Source organism: Crinia signifera, chromosome 2 (assembly GCF_055691185.1).
Source record: "Crinia signifera chromosome 2, ASM5569118v1, whole genome shotgun sequence".
In the NCBI taxonomy this organism is placed as follows: domain Eukaryota; kingdom Metazoa; phylum Chordata; class Amphibia; order Anura; family Myobatrachidae; genus Crinia; species Crinia signifera.
The window spans coordinates 403,939,710-403,963,630 of NC_139218.1; the positions used below are offsets into that span (position 1 = coordinate 403,939,710).

Consider the following 23,921-nt stretch of genomic DNA (forward strand, 5'->3'; position numbering starts at 1 on the left):
CAGAGGTCATGGACAGTGCAGGATGGGGGAACCAGTCACATCAGGTGTCACAGAGGTCAGGGACAGTGCAGGATGGGGGATCCAGTCACATCAGGTGTCACAGAGGTCAGGGACAGTGCAGGATGGGGATCCAGTCACATCAAGTGTCACAGATGTCAGGGATACTGCAGGATGGGGGATCCAGTCACATCAGGTGTCACAGAGGTCAGGGACAGTGCAGGATGGGGAGTCAGTCACATCAGGTGTCACAGATGTCAGGGACAGTGCAGGATGGGGAGTCAGTCACATCAGGTGTCACAGATGTCAGGGACAGTGCAGGATGGGGAGTCAGTCACATCAGGTGTCACAGATGTCAGGGACAGTGCAGGATGGGGATTCAGTCACATCAGGTGTCACAGAGGTCAGGGACAGTGCAGGATGGGAAGTCAGTCACATCAGGTGTCACAGAGGTCAGGGACAGTGCAGGATGGGGAGTCAGTCACAGCTGCTGTCAGTGGCCATTTACCCTGCAGGGGATATATAATAAAATCTTATCTTTGTGTGTATATAGCATTGTTGGGGTCACCTCAGCCTGCACCTAGCTCTGCGGTCCCACTCCAGCTTCACTCTCTTTCTATTTGCTACTTCCATAGGTCTCTCACCCCCACTGTCCTCCGGGTGGTAGGCTCAATCACTGTAAAGAAGGACTTGGGGTCATAATAGATGAAGAATTGGGTAATAGTGCACACTGCTCAAGTGCAGCAGCAAAAGCAAACCGGACACTGGCATGCATTAAAAGGGGTATTGAATCAAGGGATGCCAATGTGATAGCTCTGTACAAGGCATTGGTAAGACCACACTTGGAACATTGTGTTCAGTTCTGGGCACCGCACCTTAAAAAGGACATAAATGAATTTGAACAGGTGCAGAGAAGGGCGACTAAGCTAGAAGTAAGAGGTCTTGAATCACTAGAATACAAAGATAGGTTATACCAGGCTGAATATGTTATCACTGGAGAAACGGAGGTTGGGAGGTGATATGATTAATATGTACAAATACAGGATTGGGAATCATATGGAACTGGGAGATGATTGGTCACTAACAGGCCTATACTTAGGACACACGGCATGTACTGGGGCTCGAGGAAAATAAATTCCGTACTGAATTAAGAAGAGGATTTTTCACCATTAGAGCAGTAACATTCTGGAACTCATTGCCGGTGGGGTGATTACAGCAACTACTGTTAAAGAATTTAAATCTAAACTGGATGCATTTTTGGACGCTAAGGGAATCCTATAGATATGACTTACTCATAGAAACATACAATTTGGCGGCAGATAAGAACCACTTGGCCCATCTAGTCTGCCCCTTTATTAAACATGTTACCTCGACCATATTTGATCTTCATTTTTTTGTAAGGATCTCAATATGCCTATCCCAAGTATGTTTAAATTGTTCTACTGTATTTGCCTCTACCACCTCTGATGATAGGCTATTCCACTTATCTACTACTCTTTCTGTGAAGTAATTCTTCCTCAAATTTCCCCCGAATCTTCCTCCCTCTAGTGTCAGTGCATGTCCTCGTGTTCTGCTGCTCCTCTTCCTGTGACTAATGTCTCCCACCTGTACCTTCCTCCCTCTAGTGTCAGTGCATGTCCTCATGTTCTGCTGCTCCTCTTCCTGTGAAGAATGTCTTCCACCTGTACCTTCCTCCCTCTAGTGTCAGTGCATGTCCTCGTGTTCTGCTGCTCCTCTTCCTGTGAGGAATGTCTCCCACCTGTACCTTCCTCCCTCTAGTGTCAGTGCATGTCCTCGTGTTCTGCTGCTCCTCTTCCTGTGACTAATGTCTCCCACCTGTACCTTCCTCCCTCTAGTGTCAGTGCATGTCCTCATGTTCTGCTGCTCCTCTTCCTGTGAAGAATGTCTTCCACCTGTACCTTCCTCCCTCTAGTGTCAGTGCATGTCCTCGTGTTCTGCTGCTCCTCTTCCTGTGAGGAATGTCTCCCACCTGTACCTTGTTAAAACCCTTGATATATTTGAAAGTTTCTATCATGTCCCACATTCCCCTTTCTCTGCTCTAAAGTATAGAAGACCATGCACCATTTTAGTTGCCCTTCTTTGTACAGTTTCTAATGTATTTATATCCTTCTGGAGATATGGCCTCCAGAACTGAACACAATACTCTAGATGAGGTCGTACCAATGACCTATACAGTGGCATTATTACTTCTTTATTTCTACTGCTGATACCTCTCCCTATGCAACCAAGCATCTGACTTGCCTTCTTCATTGCTTTGTTACATTGCCTACCTGCTTTTAAGTCCCCTGAAATAGTGACACCTAGATCCCTCTCTTTCTCAGTAGTTCCCATTATAGTGCCATTTATACTATATTTAGTCTTTGGATTTATTAAACCCAAGTGCATGATTTTGCATTTTTTGGCATTAAACTGTAGTTGCCATGCTCTTGACCATTCTTCTAATCTACATAGATAATCGATCATTAGTTTTACCCCTCCTGGTGTGTCTACCCTGTTGCATACCTTTTGTGTCATCTGTAAAAAGGCACATTTTCCCCTCAATTCCATTTGCAATATCACCAATAAAGATATTAAAAAAACCCTGGTCCAAGTACAGATCCCTGGGGTACTGCACTTGTAACCTTACCCTCCTTTGACTGTACTCCGTTTACTACAACTGTTTTCTGTCCTGCAACCAAGATCTTATCCATTCAACCATCTTAGAATCCAATCCCAAGCTTTCAAGTTTATTTAACAGTCTTCGATGTGGGACATTGTCAAAGCCTTACTTAAGTCTAGATAAGCTACATCTACAGCCCCACCTTGATCTATTACTTTAGTCACCCAGTCAAAAAAGTCAATAAGATTTGTTTGACATGATCTTCCCCCAGTAAACCCATGCTGTTTTGGATCCTGTAAATTGCTGGTTTTGAGATATTCTACAACTCTTTGTTTTAAGAGTGTTTTCATCAATTTCCCTACTACTGATGTAAGGCTCACTGGTCGATAGTTGCTTACCTCTTCCTTGCTTCCACTTTTGTGCAGTGGGACTACATTCGCTGTTTTCCAGTCCTCTGGGATTACTCCAGTAGCTAGTGACTGGTTGAATAATTCTGTTATTGGTTTTACCAGCTCCCCTTTAAGCTCTTTTAGTATCCTTGGATGTATCCCATCTGGCCCCATTGATTTATCCACTTTCAGTTTTGAGAGTTCTGTGAGGACTTTCTCCTCTGTAAATGTACTTGTTTCTCCCTCAGTTTTCTGACTATACTTGCAATTTAACTGTGGCCCCTTCCCCTCTCTTTCAGCAGTGAATACTGAGCAGAAATAATTATTAATATTATCTGCTATTACATTGTCCCCCTCAAGAAGACTTCCACTCTCTGGCCCTTATTCTGAACTGAGCGGTACGGCCCGCGTGCGGCCGTACCGCCGATGTTTTCACTCTGCACATGCGCAGAGGTCAATCTGCGCATGTGCAGGCGAAATCGCCGCACATAAAGTTTCTACGCCGCAAAGGGGGCGTATAGGGGCGTGAGGGGCTTCATACCCTCATTTCCCTATGCATACGCCCCGCGTTTCATGGGCGTTCCCATGCAAACGCGGGGCGTATGCATGGTAATGAGGCTATGACGCCAGTGATGGGGGCGGAAAGCTGACATCGCCGGATGTCAGTTCTCCGCCCCCATACAAGCTTTCACACGGACGATTGTCCGTGTGGTCTCAGCTTGCGGGAGCTGGTGGGGCGTGCGGCCCTGCCTTCGATGGTCGCAGACCATCGAATGCAGGGGGCAGCTCCCACCATGGTGGAGGCGTACGCCCCACCATTTTCATGCGGATCGCCAGCCGTCCGTGTACGGACGGCCGTGGCGATCCGTATTGTGGGCGGGGATTGGTTTGTGCGGCCGGAGCACCGTATGCGGCTCTGGCCGCACAGATCTGAATAAGGGCCTCTGTCTTTAGTCTAATTATTCCACTTTTTGTTTTTCTCCGTTCACTTATATACCTAAAAAAAAGTTTTTCCCCCTTTACCCACTGACTGGGCCATTTTCTCTTCAGCCTGTGCTTTTGCACATCTGATTACCTTCTTAGCCTCCTCCTTCTGTCTAACAAGATACACCTCTTTGTTTCCATTATTCTGCATCTGCTTATATTTCCTAAAGGCCAACTTTTTTGCTTTCACAATACTTGCTACTTTGTTTTGCAAACCACAATGGCTTCCCTTTCCTGTTGTTTTTCCAAACTCTTTTGACACAAAGTTCTGTTGCTTTTAGAATTGCACTTTTTAATTTTTCCCACTTATCCTGCACTCCTTCCAAGTTCCTCCTCTCTGCCAAAGAATCCCTTACAGAGTTTCCCATCTCTACAAAATCAGCCTTCCTAAAATCTAACACCTTTGTTTTTGTGTGCGATGAGTCGGTCTCTGTCTTTATTCTGAACCATACTGCTTGATGGTCACTGGATCCCAGGTTTTCACCCACATTTACATCCGATATTCTGTCACCATTTGTAAGAATTAAGTCTAATATTGCATCCTTACGAGTGGGCTCCCTCACCAATTGCTGGAGGGATGCTCCTTGCAAGGAATTCAGCATGTCCCTACTTCTGGTGGAACTTGCAACAGGCAGCTCCCAGTTTACATCAAGTAGATTAAAGTCTCCCATGGTTATCACCTCTCCATTTAATGCCATTTTATTGATGTGGCTCAAATCAGTAGTTACAAGTTAGATAGGTTGGACTTGATGGACTAGCGTCTTTGTTACTTGGTCTCATGACTGCGTATCATTCTGATTCAAGAACAAACAATGTATTTCCCATTAACCCAGGTACACTCTGGCATCAGAGACACACAGAGCAATAGAGGATTGTTACGAGCCACCTCCGGCGGGTCAGTGTTTATGTAGCAGTCACTATTATCTGTGGAGTTTCTATGTTATCACCAGATCAACACTCCAGGCTTTGGCTGATCCGTCGTGCCTTGTTTCCATGCATACCTTAGCCTTTGGGTGTGGCTGCCTCCTAAGCCACTGGGTATTTACAGTAGGTATGCTCCCAGAATTGAGAACCTGCCTGTTATAGTCCGGTTCAGGCCCTGTTAGTCCTGTTACACACTTACTATATTCTTATTCCTCTATATGGAGCCATAGCTCTTGTTCTGAGACAGTCATGGATGTGGTTGGGGTGCAGGCCTGATTGCATGCTAACTTACTGTATCTAGTGTACTGTATGTTTCTTGTTTGTCTCTCGGCAGATGCCAGAGGCTTTGGTCTAGCCTGGCGATGGCATCACTGACCCGGTAAGGTGTTGTAATTCCATCCACAAAGCTTGGTTGTAGTTTTGTTTATTCTAACAGATTCTCATTATAGCGGTTATGGCCTCAAATCCTGTGTTCAGTCCTTAGTCCATGTTTAGGTGCAGAACCTAATTTATCTTTGTCTTGTCTAGTCATTATTTCCTCTTACTAGGAACCTGACACGGTTGGGACTTTGCGTCACCTTGAAAGCCCAGCTGGCATCTGACTACAGGGTGGAGCTAGTCTGCCCTGGAGAGATGGCTATTAGTGACGAAGTCTAAGACCAGCGCATGTGCCAGCCGACTCAGGGTATAGTGTGAGAGTCAGGCTCAGCTGCTGCTGTGGCTTCACCATCTCGGCCACAGAAGCACAAATCAGGCTGTAATCAACATCTTAATGACCTGCCAGTCACAGCAAGGGTTAACCCCAAGTTCATCCCAGATAATCCTCACAAGGATAAAGGAATCACCATGATTCACAGTGGCAAGTAGTACATCTTTCCTGCGCTCTATGTACCCACTGCCCCTGTCATCACTAACTCATGGTACCAGCTTTGTGGCTCATTCAAAACTGTAAATGAATATTACTGTCAGGCTGACATTCCTCAACATAGACCAATACATTTCTGCTACACACAGCAAACAGTATGCAAAATAAGCCAGTTACTGTATGATAGGCTACTACTAATGACACATGTGAGGGATTTCATTCATAAATTTCTGTTATTATGTATTTCAGAGACTACCATAGCAATCCCTACAGTGTGTGTGGTGCTGGATGGCTGTCCTGATACCCTCGATGTGAGTATCACTGTCCCTTACATTGTATTACTTTTTCTGTGGCATCAGTAATGCTTATTCCAGAGTGGCGGAGTTCTCCTGGCAGAGAGGTAAAGACTGCAGGCAGATGGAGGTCTTCTAGCAGAGCGGTGGAGGTCTCCTGGCAGAGAGGTGGAAGACTGCAGGCAGATGGAGGTCTTTTGGCTGATAGATGGAAGTCTCCTTACTGAGAGATGGAGGTCTCCTAGCAGAGAGAGGGAACAATCTTACCGGAGAGATCGAGGACTCCTGGTAGAGAGGTGGAGGACTGCTGGCAGATGGAGGTCTCTTGGCTGATAGATGGAAGTCTCCTGGCAGAGAGATGGAACAATCTTACCAGAGAGATGGATGACTCCTGGCAGAGAGATGGAGGTCTCCTGGCAGAGAGGTGGAAGACTGCAGGCAGATGGAGGTCTTTTGGCTGATAGATGGAAGTCTCCTTACTGAGAGATGGAACAATCTTACCAGAGAGATGGAGGACTCCTGGCAGAGAGATTGAGGACTCCTGGCAGAGAGGTGGAGGACTGCTGGCAGATAGAGGTCTCTTGGCTGATAGATGGAAGTCTCCTGGCAGAGAGATAGAACAATCTTACCAGAGAGATTGAGGACTCCTGGCAGAGAGGTGGAAGACTGCTAGCAGATGGAGGTCTCTTGGCTGATAGATGGAAGTCTCCTGGCAGAGAGATGGAACAAACTTACCAGAGAGATGGATGACTCCTGGCAGAGAGATGGAGGTCTCCTGGCAGAGAGGTGGAAGACTGCAGGCAGATGGAGGTCTTTTGGCTGATAGATGGAAGTCTCCTTACTGAGAGATGGAACAATCTTACCAGAGAGATGGAGGACTCCTGGCAGAGAGATTGAGGACTCCTGGCAGAGAGATGGAGGACTGCAGGCAGATGGAGGTCTCTTGGCTGATAGATGGAAGTCTCCTGGCAGAGAGATAGAACAATCTTACCAGAGAGATTGAGGACTCCTGGCAGAGAGGTGGAAGACTGCTAGCAGATGGAGGTCTCTTGGCTGATAGATGGAAGTCTCCTGGCAGAGAGATGGAACAATCTTACCAGAGAGATGGAGGACTCCTGGCAGATGGAGGTCTCTTGACTGAGAGATGGAGGACTCATTGAAGCATTTAATTACACTGCTTTGCAGCTGGATGGCGATAACTCCGCTAATGAAAACTACATTAGAGTGCCACAGATGGATTTGCAAAACGCCCTCGCAATTTACCAGCTGACTTCATAAGAGTGGGCTCCTTCATGATCAATAGTCTATTTCAGCTGCCATATTAATAAATATGCTACGTAGTCACTCATTCAGACCCAGGGACTCGGTGGGGAATATATGCCAAGGTTAGCTCCATAAGAGTAGGCTAAGTTCTGCATACTGTAGGTTTTCCCACTGAGTACCTGGGGTTGAATGAGTGACTACGTAGAATATTTACAAAATGGTGTTGGGCTGAGACTATCGGCCATGAGAGAGCTGGCCATACACAAGTAAAGTGGAAGCAAAGTATAAATATATACTATGCACATTTGAAAGTTACATTTTTATAAAAAAAAAAAAAAAACATTGGAATTACAAATAATGAATTGCTCCTGAGTGGGATCTGAACCCTAGGCATATAATGCGCTCACCTTAACTGCTAGGCCACAATGGATAGTGTACTATAAGCCTGCAAACTTATTCACACATGATGCATCTAAACTCACTGTGTGAACGGCTTTACGAGTGTCTTCTCCGCAAAAAATTGTTATATTTTTCTCCTTCCTACTTCATGGCAGCCATTACATTGGGTTATCCCTCTCTCCTCTCCAATTAGACAGGTAGTTTTTTCCCTAGGATCCAGCCCCTCCTCTATATAATCTGGCACCTCCCCATTGACCATAGTCTTTTTCCTGTCTCCTTCTGTCTGTGACAGGTAGTTAGTCAGTTTTGTTTTCTTTTCTTTCTAGACTAGGCCCGGTAAGCTGGTTATGCTACCGGGGGCCTGGGCGGTCAGGCTGGCGGTGCCTTAAGCCTTCGTATGTCCAGGGCCGGTGGCAAGGACTTGTAACCTGGTAGCCCATGGTGTTTTCCCCCTCCCCTCCCGCAATGGTGGTCGGCGCGCGCATTATAGGTTTTTTACCTGGCCGTCATGTTACCGCTGGCTCCTGGTGTCCGGTAGGTGGTGGCGCCGGCGTGTGCCTTAGCGCACGCTGTGTCAGGCTTCCCCGGCAGCTCCGGCACTCAGGCTGCGCATGATGGCTGGTGTCACTTCCGGCGGATGCACGCGGCGTGCGGGTCACAGCCGCGTGCGTTCCAGATAGCCGGAAGTACGCGCCGGCTATTGCTACTTCCGGCAGGGAGGGGAGACGCCAACCTCTGCTCGTGCGGCGTCCATTTAAAGCGCCTGGTCGGTGTTACAGGCGCTGGGCTGTTACTTACCAGGGTTTGATCATGGAGGATGCCTCTCAGAAAAATGTTACACCGCCGCCCAGGTAAGTCCTCTTTTTGAGGACAGGTTATTTTTATTTTATTTACTTTGAGCCAGATAGTTAGTATCTCTCTCTTTTCTTGTAGTGTGCCTTCAGTGCCCAGGAAAAAAGTAGCTAAGACTAAAAATACTAAAGTCTGTCCAGGAGGTGATAGAGCTTTTGTTGGAGAAACAGTTCTTTGCTTAGAATGTCTGACAAAGAAGGATGTTGGAATGAATATATCAGCACAATTAGCAGAAATGAGAGACTGGATGAAAAATAATTTTATTTCTAAAGAGGAATATACAGGAAATAAGAGGTCCAGGTCACAGACTAGCCTTGATAAAGATGATGGGGATATGTCTGTGCATGATGATGTGGACAAGGAGGCGTCCGGTGGATCGTCAGCAGAGTCAGGCGAAGTGTTGGAGGACGAGCGCCTGTTTAATGTGGAACTGGTAGAGGCAGTGCTGAAAAATCTTTATAGGACACTTAACTATAAGCAACCCGTAAAGTCTGAGTTTGATGCATTATTTGAGGATCGATCAAAAAAGGGGAGATCGTTTACAGTGCATAAGGTGGTGAAAGACATCCTAACTAAAGAATGGCAGGGTGTCGACAAGAGAGTAGGGTCGACTAAGAGAATTCAAAAAATGTTTCCTATTGAGGATGAAGAATTTATTAAATGGTGTAATATACCTAAAGTTGACGCGGCAGTGTCAGAAGTGACGACCCGTACTACGATCCCCCTTGAGGATGGAGCGTCACTGAAGGACGCAATGGATAAAAAAATGGAAAGTGCTTTGAAGAGATTGCATATTTCCTCCTCAGTCTCGCTAAAGGCAGGAGTGGCCATGGCCTCGCTCTCCCGGGCACTCAGGATCTGGTGTTCTGCCTTACAGGAAGACCTACAGGAAAAGGTTTCCCGTGATCAAATCTGTAAAAGTCTTACCCAGATTCAGCTTGCGGTGGACTATATGTGTGAGGCCTCTTTAGATGGTCTAGATTTTGCAGCGAAATCCCTGTCTTCAGGGGTGGTGGCCCATAGGGCCTTATGGCTTAAATCATGGGCGGCAGATTCCCATTCAAAGCACAAACTGGCAACGTTGCCTTATGAGGGTGCTTTCCTTTTCGGCAGTCGTTTGGATCAGATGATTCAAAGAATGTCAGGTGGTAAATCAGTAAGATTACCACAGGATAGAAGAGGGAGGTTTTCCTCATTTTCTTCTAGACAGGCTTATAGACAGGCCAGGGCATATAGGCCAGGCAGATCGGTCCGGGATAGATACGCTCAAGGGACATCCAGAGCCTTTTTTCGACAGTACATCAAGAAAAAAGGGGAAAATTCTGGAACCACACAGAAGCAGTGACAGTGGTCCCATGGTGGAGCAAGCCCCGGTAGCAGGAAGGCTGTTGGGTTTCGCTCGCATCTGGGAACAAACCATCCGAGACAGATGGGTTCTGGAGGTGGTCAAGATGGGCTATCGTCTGGAATTCATGTCAAAACCAAGAGTAGCAAAATTTTGTGTTTCAGAGCTCCCAGTTTCGAAGATAGAGAGGGAAGCTCTAAATTTAAGTTTAAAAGGACTCATCACATCAGGAGCAGTGGTGAAAGTCCCAGACGAAGAGAAAAGGTCCGGGTTTTATTCCCGTCTCTTCATCGTCAGCAAAAGTTCTGGAGGTTACAGAACTATATTAGATTTAAGAAAATTAAATTTACACATAAAGAAGAGAAAGTTTCACATGGAGACCACAAGGTCTATTCTGATGGGAATAAGAAAGAACGATTATATGGTCTCCATCGACTTAAGAGACGCCTACTTCCATATTCCCATTTCTCCAGACGACAGAAAATTTCTGAGATTCTGCATAGGTCACGATCATTACCAGTTCACTTGCCTGCCCTTTGGCCTCACCTCGTCACCACGAGTCTTTACCAAGGTGCTAGTGGTATTGGTAGAGGAACTGAGAAAGAAGAAAGTCATGATATGGGCATATCTCGACGATCTATTGATTGTGGCACCATCAGAGGAAGAGGTTGTAACAGCAAGAGATTACACCATTCAGTTTCTTCAGGAGCACGGGTGGCTGGTGAATTGGGAGAAAAGCTGTTTGAAGCCAACACAGAGTCTTCAATTTCTGGGGGTACTGGTGGACACTGTACAATTCCAAATGTCCTTGTCCATAAAGAGGTGCGAAAGGATCCAGCAACTAATCTCTATGATATACGAGGAGGATCGCATACCACTGAGGGCAGCAATGAGCCTTTTGGGTATGATGGCATCTACGGTGGACATAGTCCCATGGGCCAGATGGAGGATGAGGCCTCTGCAGTGGTTTCTTCTGGGCTACACAAAAAGGCTAGTGCCTCTGGAAAAAAGAATAAAAATTTCAGATTCAGTGAAAAATTCTCTAGTTTGGTGGTCAGCCAATCAGCTAATACCAAGAAAGTCTTCACTAGCAAGCCCCCTTTACAGGGTGATCACCACAGACGCCAGCGCCGTGGGTTGGGGGGCTCATGGTCTAGGCAAAACGTGTCAAGGCCTATGGTCTCCCCGCGAGTCAGAGTTTTCCTCCAATCACAAAGAACTAAGAGCCGTGTGGAAAGCAATAAGATTCTTCAGCGAAGATATCAAGGGTGCGCACCTGCGCATTTTCTCGGACAACGCTACTACCGTCTCTTACGTCAACAGACAAGGAGGTACACGGAGTCACGTGCTCTTAGAAGAAGTACGAAATATCATGTGTTGGGCCGAGGAAAATCTGCTGTCGGTATCAGCGTTGCATGTACTTGGGGAGGACAATCAGCTCGCGGACTATCTAAGTCGCACAAGTGTGGTTCCGGGCGAATGGGAACTGAAGGATTCAGTTTTCCAGAAAATAGTGGAGCAATTCGGTCAGCCAGAGGTGGATCTCATGGCTTCAGCAGTCAACAAGAAGCTTCCACAATTTTACTCTCGATACCCGATTTGGGGGTCAAGTGGAGTGGACGCCCTGTCTCAGAGATGGGAGTTTCACCTGGGGTACGTGTTTCCTCCAATTTCTCTCATTCACAGGACATTGTGGAAGATCAGAACGGAGGGGGTCCAAGTCATAGCCGTACTGCCCTACTGGCCGAGGAGGGCTTGGTTCCCCATGTTAGAAAGCATGGCGATTGCAGGCCCAGTTTTTCTTCCAGTGACTCAGGATTTGCTCAGGCAGGGCCCAGTCAATTGTCAAGAACCTCACAAATTGAATTTAGCGGCCTGGAAATTGAAAGGCGACAGTTGAAAGACAAAAATTTATCTCCAGAAGTTATCGAGGTACTTCTCCAAGCAAGGAAGAAGGTATCATCAGAGGTTTACTATAGAATATGGCGGGTGTTCGCGACATGGTCAAGAGGCAAATTCGATTTTCCTAAAGCGAACATACCCCAAGTGTTACAGTTCCTTTGTGATGGGCTTAACAAAGGGCTTTCGGTGTCTACACTCAAGGTTCAGATCTCGGCGCTGAGTGTTCTACTGGACAAGAAACTGGCAGAGCATAGTTTAATTCAAAGATTTTGTCAAGCTATTAAGAAAATTCGACCTAGGGTTAGGTCAATAGTCCCCCAGTGGGATCTTAATTTAGTCTTGAACGGACTTATGGAGGCTCCGTTTGAGCCATTGGACAGAGCTAAGTTAAAATTCCTAACGTGGAAAATGTTGTTTTTAGTAGCAATAACATCAGCGAAGAGAGTGGGAGAGATTCATGCACTGTGCATCAAAGAACAGTATTTGAAGATTTTCCCGGATCGGGTGGTACTGAGGACCAGACCGTCCTTCCTACCTAAGGTGGTTTCCTCATTTAATTTAAGTCAAGAAATTATTTTGCCTTGTTTTTTCTAAAATCCTCTGACGAAGAAAGAGGAAAAATTGCATATATTAGATGTCTTGAGGGCTATCAAGATATATTTGCACAGGACGACGGGGTTCAGGAAGTCAGAGGCATTATTTGTGATTCCCCAGGGGGCAAAGAAAGGATTGGCTCCATCAAAGCAATCAATGTCAAGGTGGCTAAAGAATGTAATTGCATTCACTTACAAGAAAGTTAGTCGTGTAGTTCCAGAGGGTATTAAGGCTCACTCGACAAGGGCAATGGCGGTTTCATGGGCAAGAGAGGCCAAAGTTTCGGCTAAGGAGATTTGTCAAGCAGCCACCTGGTCTTCCTTGCATACCTTCTCTAAGCATTATGCCTTGGATGTCGCAAGCCCTAGTTTCGGAAGTGAAATTCTTAAGCAAGTCTTGGCTTGAGGTATAGTATAAGCCCACCCTACTGCTTTGGTACATCCCAATGTAATGGCTGCCATGAAGTATGAAGGAGAAAGCAAGGATTATACTCACGATAATACCTTTTCTTCGGAATACTTCATGGCAGCCCAAAAATTTGTTCGCCCTCCCTATTTGTGTTTTTTCCCTAGGATCAGGACGGAGACAGTCAAAGACTATGGTCAATGGGGAGGTGCCAGATTATATAGAGGAGGGGCTGGATCCTGGGGAAAAAACTACCTGTCTAATTGGAGAGGAGAGAGGGATAAACCCAATGTAATGGCTGCCATGAAGTATTCCGAAGAAAAGGTATTATCGTGAGTATAATCCTTGCTTTTTTTTACCTTTCCGATGATGCATTTAAGCATCTAATACAGCTTGGTGACATACTGTCCCATATAGCAGCATATAGTAAAAGGATAAATGAAAGCATGAGTGATTGAGAGATATGATCCATGTGAATTTAAACAACCTGCAGCCCTGCATTCATGTGGAAAGCAGATGTGCTATACTGTTTGTTTACATTTCTTTTTTTTTAATTGTTTTCTTTATTAAGTTTCCAAAGATAACAATACAAACATTGTTCTTACATTGAATTGCCCAGGGACTATACTAGGACCCAACACCCACATTGTTATTATCGTCCCTAAGGATCTTTCCTTTACACTCTTAACAGGTTATTTACCATGACACTATTTCCTGCATACATTGTAGTCGACAGTTACATTATTTAACATGATTCTATCTATTTGAATACTTATATCCTTATAAAAAGCCAATAAACATCCACATATATACTCCATATATCCCAAGCTCCCCCCCCCCCCCCTCCCTCCCATCATATCCTGTATTAGCTCAGTTGGTTGTTCTTCCTATCGGTTGTCTTTCACAGTCTTAGTTATATTTTGGTTAGGACATCTCTGTATACTCACATATTTCACCCATGTGGGAAACCAGATCAGCTTATTTGTTCTACCTTAGTGCACTTTTCGTTCAACTCTTTCACTCTTCCTATTAATTTGTATCTTATTACTCACACCAATGTATAGTATTTAGATTGAATCCATTTACCCATATTTTTGCACATTTTGTTTTTTCTTCTAATAAATATACATTTCTTGTGCGCTACATTTATATTAACCAGGTTAATCCACTCTATTATATCGGGCGGTCATGTGCCATCCACTTTCTCGCGATGAGCACTTTGGCCATAGTTGTTAATTTATCTACTATCTGAATATCTTGTGTTAGTCTGCCCATACATGGGTTAATACCCAGAATGCAAGTTTTTACATTTACGAGTACCTCCGAGATGCCCAGCTCAATCATGGTATTGCCCCAATTAACAGCATATGAAAAAAGTGCTCTTCATCTGGCTGCATTTTGGATATATATCATTTTTGTTACCATCACCATTACCCACGGCTATAATCAGCACCAGGCTCAAAGAGCCGGGTCTGGTTTTTAAAAATCAGGAAACCACTGAAATAGGGCTCCGCTGACTTTTTTAAACTACCCCCAGGCTCCAGGTCTGGTCCCCAAAATAAGGGGGACAAAATGGGCTTGGGGTAATGGAGGAGAGCGGGAGGGTAATGAGATTGTGATCAGAGAGAGGGAAGGGAGTGTTAGTAAAATCAGAGACTGAGCACAGCCTGGTGAAAACAAGGTCAAGTCAGTGGCCTTCCTCATGAGTAGAGGAGTCGGACCACTGGGAGAGGCCAAGGGAGGAGGTTAGAGAGAGGAGTTTGGAAGCATGCAAAGATGGTGGACTGTCAATAGCAATACTGAAGTCACCCAGGATGACAGTGGAGATGTCAGAGGATAAGAAATGGGGGAGCCAGGCAGAGAAATCTTCTAGAAATTGAGATTTGGGAAGCCCAGGTGGGCGATAGATAGCAGCACCATGCAGAGGGAGGTACTTACCTAGCATGGCGCACTAAGCAAATAGCTTAGTGGGATATTCTGTAGGAAAACCGCATTGCACTATACACTGTACGCGATGCGATTTTCCTACACAGACTAGCCCAATAAGCTATTTGCTTAGTGCGCCATGCTAGGAAACAAGTACCTCCCACTGCGTGTTGCTGCTAACTATCGCCCACCTGGGCTTCCCAAATCTCAATTTCCGGAAGATTTTTCATACCCCCACTATCCACGTCGGCGTGGAGTTGATTTTATGCAAACGTATATATATTTTGATTTACTTTCTCATATATTTTCTTCCCCCCTCCCCTCCTCCCATCCTCCCCCCAATCCCGGCATACCTATTCCATAGTTACAAAAAGAAAAAAGAACAGAAAAAAGGTAAAAAGAAAAGGAAAGCACTTCAATAACCACGACTATAATACATTTTCATCATCACATTACAAATCCAGTCTTTACCCCATTGTTTGCCGATATTTCGCTCCTACTGTACTTCCCTCTACCTCTGCTTACTCCGGCCATCTATCCCAGGGGTTTTCAAACTATTTTGCTCTGGGACCCCATCAGACAAAAAAAATAATTACGGGACCCCAGCAAGTTACTGCAGAAGGTCATCACATCACACGTGTAGTCAGCAGACAGCACATACATGGCAGCATTGTGGAGGCACAGAGTGATGGGAGGAGTCTAACATACCATAACCCATCACATGTGTAGTCAGCAGACAGCACATACATGGCAGCATTGTGGAGGCACAGAGTGATGGGAGGAGTCTGATATACCATAACCCATCACATCACACGTGTAGTCAGCAGACAGCACATTCATGACAGCATTGTGGAGGCACAGAGTGATGGGAGGAGTCTAACATACCATAACCCATCACATGTGTAGTCAGCAGACAGCACATACATGGCAGCACTGTGGAGGCACAGAGTAATGAGAGGAGTCTGATATACCATAACCCATCACATCACACATGTAGTCAGCAGACAGCACATACATGACAGCATTGTGGAGGCACAGAGTGATGGGAGGAGTCTGATATACCATAACCCATCGCATCACACGTGTAGTCTGCAGACAGCACATACATGGCAGCACTGTGGGGGCACAGAGTGATGGGGGGAGTCTAATATACCATAACCCATCACATTAAACGTGTAGTCAGCAGACAGCACATACATGGCAGCACTGTGGAGGCACAGAGTGATGAGAGGAGTCTGATATACCATAACCCATCACATCACACATGTAGTCAGCAGCCAGCACATACATGGCAGCATTGTGGAGGCACAGAGTGATGGGAGGAGTCTGATATACCATAACCCATCACATCACACGTGTAGTCAGCAGCCAGCACATACATGGCAGCATTGTGGAGGCACAGAGTGATGGGAGGAGTCTGATATACCATAACCCATCACATCACAGGTGTAGTCAGCAGACAGCACATACATGGCAGCATTGTGGGGGCACAGAGTGATGGGAGGAGCCTGATATACCATAACCCATCACATCACACGTGTAGTCAGCAGACAGCACATACATGGCAGCATTGTGGAGGCACAGAGTGATGGGAGGTGTCTGATCTACCATAACCCATCACATCACACGTGTAGTCAGCAGACAGCACATACATGGCAGCATTGTGGAGGCACAGAGTGATGGGAGGAGTCTGATATACCATAACCCATCACATCACACGTGTAGTCAGCAGACAGCACATACACAGCAGCATTGTGGAGGCACAGAGTGATGGGAGGAGTCTGATATACCATAACCCATCACATCACATGTGTAGTCAGCAGACAGCACATACATGGCAGCATTGTGGGGGCACAGAGTGATGGGAGGAGCCTAAAATACCATAACCCATCACATCACACGTGTAGTCAGCAGACAGCACATACATGGCAGCATTGTGGAGGCACAGAGTGATGGGAGGAGTCTAATATACCATAACCCATCACATGTGTAGTCAGCAGCCAGCACATACATGGCAGCACTGTGGAAGCATAAAATGATGGGAGGAGTCTAAAATAACGGACAATTCAACAGATTTTTCAGACTCCTTGAATCACTGACTGAGATAAGAAAAGTCATCAGCCTGATGATCAGCAACATGGAGTCGTGACCCCGTGCTGAGAAGGTTGGGACCCACTTTGGGGTCAGGACCCACAGTTTGAGAACCGCTGATCTAACCAATTGAATACCTCTTCTGGAGTATACAAAAATGTAGTTTCCCCATCTGCGATTATTCTTATTTTTGCAGGAAACATCACTGAGCATTGTACAATTAGTTCTCTCTACCTTTTCTTTACCTTCACAAATTTTCTGCGCTCCTTTTGAACCTCTTTAGCATAACCAGGAAAATCCATAATATTTGAACCGCTCACTTCCAACTGGCTCTTCCCTCTCGCCATACGAATGATAGTGTCCCGGTCCCTGTAATTCATGATCTTATGCTAAAGCAATTTTGTAGTGGTTGTAAATGCGCCAAACCTGACTGCTGCAATCAATACCCCCTTGGGATACCAACCCAAAAAATTAACACAAGAAAGTACAAAACGGGAGTATACTGATGCGCTGTCAGACAAATAAAATAGGGTTGATTCGTCACTCCTTCTTCCCTGGTCCTGGATTCTGTCCAAGGGTTTTTATAAGTTCATGGGTAGAAGAGAAAACAATAGATAGTGAAACCAGACACAATCCCAAAGAGGAAAATCGTTGTGATTAGGTTCTAGGAAGAACACTGACCTGTCCAACAGGCCCTATGTGCCCGTAAAGGTATCTTTCAAACACCCACGTTTTTCCAAATTCCCATGCACTTAATGCTCACCTTCTGGCAATGCCCTATATGCACATAGGGGTATCTTTTCTGTTCCTTGGTTGTCCAGATCTCAGCATCAAACTCATAGGCAGATGACGGTATAACAAAATTTTATTTTCACAATCCGTACAATGATGAGAAAAACAGGATACATTGGACAAGCAGCAGAAACGATAAAAAAGATAAAAAATATCCAAGCAGAGCTTCACCTCCTATCCCTGCCAACTCAGCACTCACCCGGGTCTAGAGGAGAGTTGGTAATATGATTGCTGGCAATATATCCCCAGCAATCATATTGCTCAGTGTCTCCTTTTCATCAGCGATGGAAAGGAGACACTGCTACTGGGCGGAGGGGGAGCGCAGCAGCAGCAGACGCTGCTGCTGTCACTTTAATGGGAGGAGGGAGGGAGCAGCGGCACGGGGCTGGGGAGATCAACGCTGATCTCCCCGGCGCTGACCTCCCGGCACAGCGATCGCGGGGAAAGCCGCTGGTTGCAGGAGCATGCTCCTGCGACCAGCGACCATTAGGCAGTGCACACGGGAGCGTGCAGCTGGCGATTTATCGCCAGCTGTGCTCCAAATCACTGGCAATATGGTCGCTCAGCGACCATATTCCCAGCGATTTTACATGAAATTGCACCTGTGTGAGTTCTTGGTGGCTGTGGCCTAGCTGGGACCTGATTGGCCTGTTCAACACAAAACAATGGGAGAATGCCTCTTTTCCAAATTGTTACCATCAACCATTCTAACCATGCTTCTAGGGAGTCTACTTCTATTTTTTCTGGTACCCCAACTATCCTGATATTATTTCAGCGCAAGTTCTCTGTCATCTCTGATAGCTGGTTCTGCAACCCCGAAACCGCACCCTTTAATGCCTTTACTTGTGCTTCAACCGGGGTGAGTAGATTTTCTACTTGGGAAATCCTTTTCTCAGCCTCGCTGCACGTACTTTTACACTCTGTAAATCCTGTTTTAGGAGGCCTATTTCGGCCTGCATTTTTTCGATCTCATCCACTAAACGTACTTCAATAACCACTTCCAATAACTTCTGTAACGTTGGTTCTGTTACAGGCTCAGCTCTCCCAGATTTCGACCATAAGGATGTATTAGGGGACATTTTCAGTGCTTGTATAGGGGTTGTTTCTTCTTGTGTATCTGTCCAGCTTAGCAGCTGCTGCCTGACCTGTTTACCCCATGATGGGTCCCGGATACACTCGCACTGCCTGGTGCATGTCTCCCTTACTCTTCTCCTAAGAAGGGTGACTCCTTGTTTATATCACAGTTATTGCGCGGTTCACCTCCTCACTGTATATACACATAGCACAGCAGTGCACAGAATATATAGTCACAAGCTCTAACAGGCGTTTACTCCTCTTCCTCTCCACTGGCCAACCTGGTTTTATAGTGTCTGTATATCCCCCTGCCAGCAATGGGATACTCACAGTGGCCTGGACTTCTTCTCACTGCCTCCTTTCCCCTGCTCTTCTCTCCCTTACAACCTACAAATTTTTTCAGGGGGTTCTCCTCCTGATAGCGCCACATGGGGAGGGGGCTCGCCAGTATTGTGTGCTCCGGATCTCTACAGCTCCTTCTGTTCTTCCCCCCACTGGCAAGAGACCTGCACCCTAAGCAGACCAGTATCTGTGTTGCCACTCAGGAGCCGCCGTGCAATGACTGCTTCCAGCTTCTCAATCACCAGTGGTTGCCATTGCTGGATGCAGGCTGTCGCCTTCGACTCACCTCGCTGCCACTTTCTCCTCCTTAGCACATCACGCCAGGGTTAGCATGTCAGATTGTCACTAGGCTCATGCCTTACCCCATCCACGCCGTGGTCGTATGTTTACATTTCTAGTTACTGTGCGTGATCTGTATTCGGAGATCCTGTAGGCCAGAACTCATATGTAAAGCATATTACTGCATTTTACATACAGTGAAGTAGTTCTTGGACTACAATACCATATGCTACACTAGCAACATTGCTCAATGCTCTGCCACATGCTGCAGTGCACCTCAATTGGTGATCCAACCGCTAAAGGCAGGATAGATGAGCATGCTCCATATGCCAATCCGGGCCTTGGTGTGACATAGGGTTCCCCCTTGTACTCCCCCTTCCCCCAGCGTAATCAATGGCTGTGAGCCTACAAAACAGCTTAGGACAGTGTTTCCCAAACTGTGTGCATAGGCACCCTGGGGTGCTTCAGGACACTTGCAGGGGTGCCTTGGGTTGGTGGACCATGATCAATTTATATTTATAATATAACAGGAAAAACTAGTGCTTGTGGTTGCCACTCATAACATATGTGGACAAACAGAAGCAAATCCTGTTCCTCACCACTTAATTACTTCAATTAATATTTTTTTCTGAATTTCTGAATAAGAAATTTTGGCCTAGGGGTGCCTTGGGGTGCCTTGAAAATTTTGATGTTCTAGGGTGCCATGATTCCAAAAAGTTTAGGAATTGCTGGCTTAGGGCCACGTGACTTGTCCTGTTGGGGTTACTGAGCTGTACTGTATTTATCATGTACTGTATAATAAAGTTACATAGCAGAAGCCTTAAGAAAATGACAGTAGACGGTACCGGTGACATTACTGCTGTCAGTGCTCTGATAATAATGGAAGGGAAATGATATTGCTAGCTTCGATGTACTTGTATTTATTCTCCCCAGCATACAGATGTATATGCCTTATATCCCAGTAACCCTGTCTCCCGTATTGTCCTCCCGCAGACCATCTACAACTCCATGTGTAACAACACCCCATGCGTCATCGTGGAGGGATCTGGGCACATTGCAAACATTATCGCAGAGGTGGCGAATCTTTGTTCTTCCAAAATCACCATTTCCCTCATCAAGGAGAAACTGCAGAAGTATTTCCAGGCGTCGTACGGCACTTTCACCGAGACCCAGATTACCACATGGACCAAGAAAGTGAGTCACAAATGTCTTTTATATGCTGTCTGTTTATTTCCATAATGACCCTGATGATAATAATGTATACTGTAGCCCAATATATACAACAGTGCGCTGCCCATTGTAAGCATACGGGGTGACCTGGGATTCCGGGATCACACACCAGAGCTGGTTACCATGACAACAAGATGAACTTTATTCACGGAGACCCAGAAATCCAGTGATCAAATGCAATATTATACTAACACAGAACCTCTATACCTCCTGCAGTCCAGATCAGCAGTGACAGCTATAGCAGGGCACAGACCAGGCCTGATCACTGATAGCATTGAGAGGGGATGACACCCCAAATTACAGTGATTCTAGCTGTGCCCCCTCAAAAGTGCCTTGAACCCTGTTGAAGAAAGTGATCTACATAAATAAAACATAATTACTTACCTCACAACACACAGAGTCTCTCCCTGATACCTCCTCATGCCCACAGTCCTCCTCCCTTGTATCTTTCTATTCCCTCTTCTCTGATTGGTAGACCGTGCTGTCAGTCTATCCAGAAGGGAAGGACATGGGGTTTTCTGATAGGCACACTTCCTGTCTGCTTCTGGACGACTTCCTGTGTGTGACTACTGCAGATTGAGGGCTTCCATTTAGGAATGGACATCGGAAGCCAACCATCAAATGATGGCAGTGCTTCCACCATTAAAACTTTCGATGCGATGGTAACTAACCATCGCATTAAAAGTATTTGATGGTGAAAACTAGTTATATGACTAGCGCATGCGCAAAAGCCTGTATTGCCATTTGTAAGGTGGTAATTGGGTTTGGTGGCAGGGCCCAGGCTCTGAGCAACATATTACTTTATCACTGGACATTACAGTGTATAATATACATATATAATATTCACACAATGCCCAATGATGAAGTAGTATATTCATTTTGTACACATTATTAACACTTTAACAGCAAGTAATCAAAATGTAATAAAATTATATAAATTGTAAACTAACTCGCTTTAGGTTTCACTATTTTTCCAGATAGGAAAATGTCTATTTATTAAGGCAAGTGTAACTACACACACACACAAATAATGGAGATGACGGTACAGTGGTTATCACATCATTTATATGGTGAGATAAATATTGCAAAGAGCAGGGCTGGCTCTACCATTAGGCAGCTGCCTAGGGTGCCAGGATCTGTGGGGGCACCACTATAATGCTACACACTAGGCGATTCTAGCTTCCATCGTCAGCTATATGGTCGCTCAGTGACCATATTGCCGGTGATACCTAGCGACCTTCGCCGTGTGTGCGCTCCCACCGCAGCCCATTAGTCGCTGGTCGCAGAAACTTGCTAGAATCGCTGGTCCCCAGTAAAATACTGATAACCAGCAATTTAAGCTAGCGACCAGGTCACGCAATATAAAAAATAGTTCACTATATATAAAAACAGTTAAGGTGCCCCTACACTGAGGCGATTTGGTCCGATTTTGGCCAATTGCGACCAATCGACCCGACCAAATCGCCTCTCCCTGACATGCCGTTGGGTCCCGTGCGCATCGGACCCGACCAGGTGGTCGGACCGGCAGGCTGTACACCCGTTATTCCTGGCGGTGAGGCGGGCCGGAAGCAGGGACGCATGCATCCATCACAACGGATCGCATGCGTCCGTGCTTCCGAGAAGGTCCCTGCAGCTTGCAGGCTGAGGCCTCACAGCAGTGTATGGGCACCTTTATCTTGGTTCATTTCACTGGTACCCCAGGACTGTGTATATTGTTCCTCACTATATTGACAGAAACAGACAATCTCTGACCAACACTTCACTGATGATCATATAGTGGTTGCTGCCTGGTAATACTAATGCAGTATATTAATGAGTGTTGTATGTGACTGACATTCACAGATATCTGTAGCTAGTTGTATTGTGTACTTATTATTATTATTATTGTAGCTTGCCTGAGCTGGTATAACATTCAGTGACGTCTCCTCCTCTCTGAATCCTCCAGAGCTCAGTGTGTCTGTGAAATTTGCTGCTGTTTGAGTGACTGCCTGGTGCTGCAGGGTGAGGTTTGTGCTCTGATTGGCTCTCTGAGTCAGTGAGAGCCAATCAGAACTAGCAGTGGGCCCTGTTGCCTAGCAGCTACAGCAACCATAAAGAGGGAGAGGGAGGGAAGCAGAGAGAAAGTCAGACAGCCTCCAACGAACCTAGGAAGTTTTCCTGACACAGACACCGCCAGGAGAGGCATATCTTTTGGGAATTACAAAAAATAAGCCACCATCGGTACACCATCGAATGATTAGCATTCGATGGTGACAAACATCGGAAGGTCACCATTAAATGGCAAAAACACTAACATCAAAAGAAAAACATCAATGTTTCCAAAACATCGACCATCAATGTCCATCCCTACTTCCATTTAAGAACCCAGAACATGGGCCATAGGGTGACTCTTTTTCTTTCTGGCATGCAGACAGGTCCTAGATGTACCTTGTCTCCTCACATACACCCCCCCCCCCCCCTAATTAAATAAAGGAGACAGGTATAGTCCCAATGTTGTATTCAGTATTGACTGTCATCTGTGCACAAAGGTCTGCAAAGCTTGGCATTTGTTTCCTCATGCCTTCGTGCCTAGATATCCCATCAGTGTTGTGATTGTCTCATCGTTTTTTTGAGAAATAGAAAAAGTGAAACCTTGTAAAACTCCACCTCAACAACATTCCATTTTCCCCTGAAGTGCTCTGTAGCCAACTCAAGGGTCAGTCACAACACAGAATTCTTCCCCTTAGAGATAAGGTTGTAGTTTGTTTAAGGCCCAGATTGTGGCTAAATATTCCTTATCAATAGTGTAATAAGCCATTTCTGGGTCAGTCAGTTTATGAGATAGATACACAATTGGGTGTTCCCTATCATCCTCTATCACCTGCCTCAACACTGCCCCAAGTCTGCACCCTAAAGCATCTGTTTGCAAAATTTATTTTCTATTGTAGCCAGGGGCTATACAGTTGTGCCCATAAGTTTACATACACTAGCAGAATGTGTGATTTTCTGGCCATTTGTCAGAGAATATGAATGATAACTCACAAACTTTTCTGTCACTCATCGTTAGTGGTTGGGTGACGCCATTTATTGTCAAACAACTCTTTGTAAATCATAATGACAACAGAAACTACCCAAATGACCCTGATCAGATTTTACATACCCCAGTTCTTAATACCATGTATTGCCCCCTTTAACATCAATGACAGCTTGAAGTCTTTTGTAGTAGTTGTGGATGAGGCTCTTTATTTTCTCAGATGGTAAAGTTGCCCATTCTTCTTGGCAAAAAGCCTCCAGTTCCTGTAAATTCTTGGGCTGTCTTGCATGAACTGCACATTTCAGCACTCCCCAGAGTGGCTCCATGATACTGAGGTCAGGA

At 45.7% G+C, this 23,921-nt stretch overlaps 1 protein-coding gene across 1 annotated transcript in view; it reads left to right on the top strand.

Moving 5' to 3' along the window:
• Positions 1–23,921, top strand: part of LOC146058638 (transient receptor potential cation channel subfamily M member 2-like) — a 183,064-nt gene that overhangs the window by 40,568 nt on the left and 118,575 nt on the right. The window contains exons 9-10 of the mRNA XM_083170911.1: positions 6,029–6,090; positions 20,330–20,530. Of these exons, the coding sequence (XP_083027037.1) occupies positions 6,029–6,090; positions 20,330–20,530 (263 nt within the window). The remainder of the gene's footprint in view (positions 1–6,028; positions 6,091–20,329; positions 20,531–23,921) is intronic.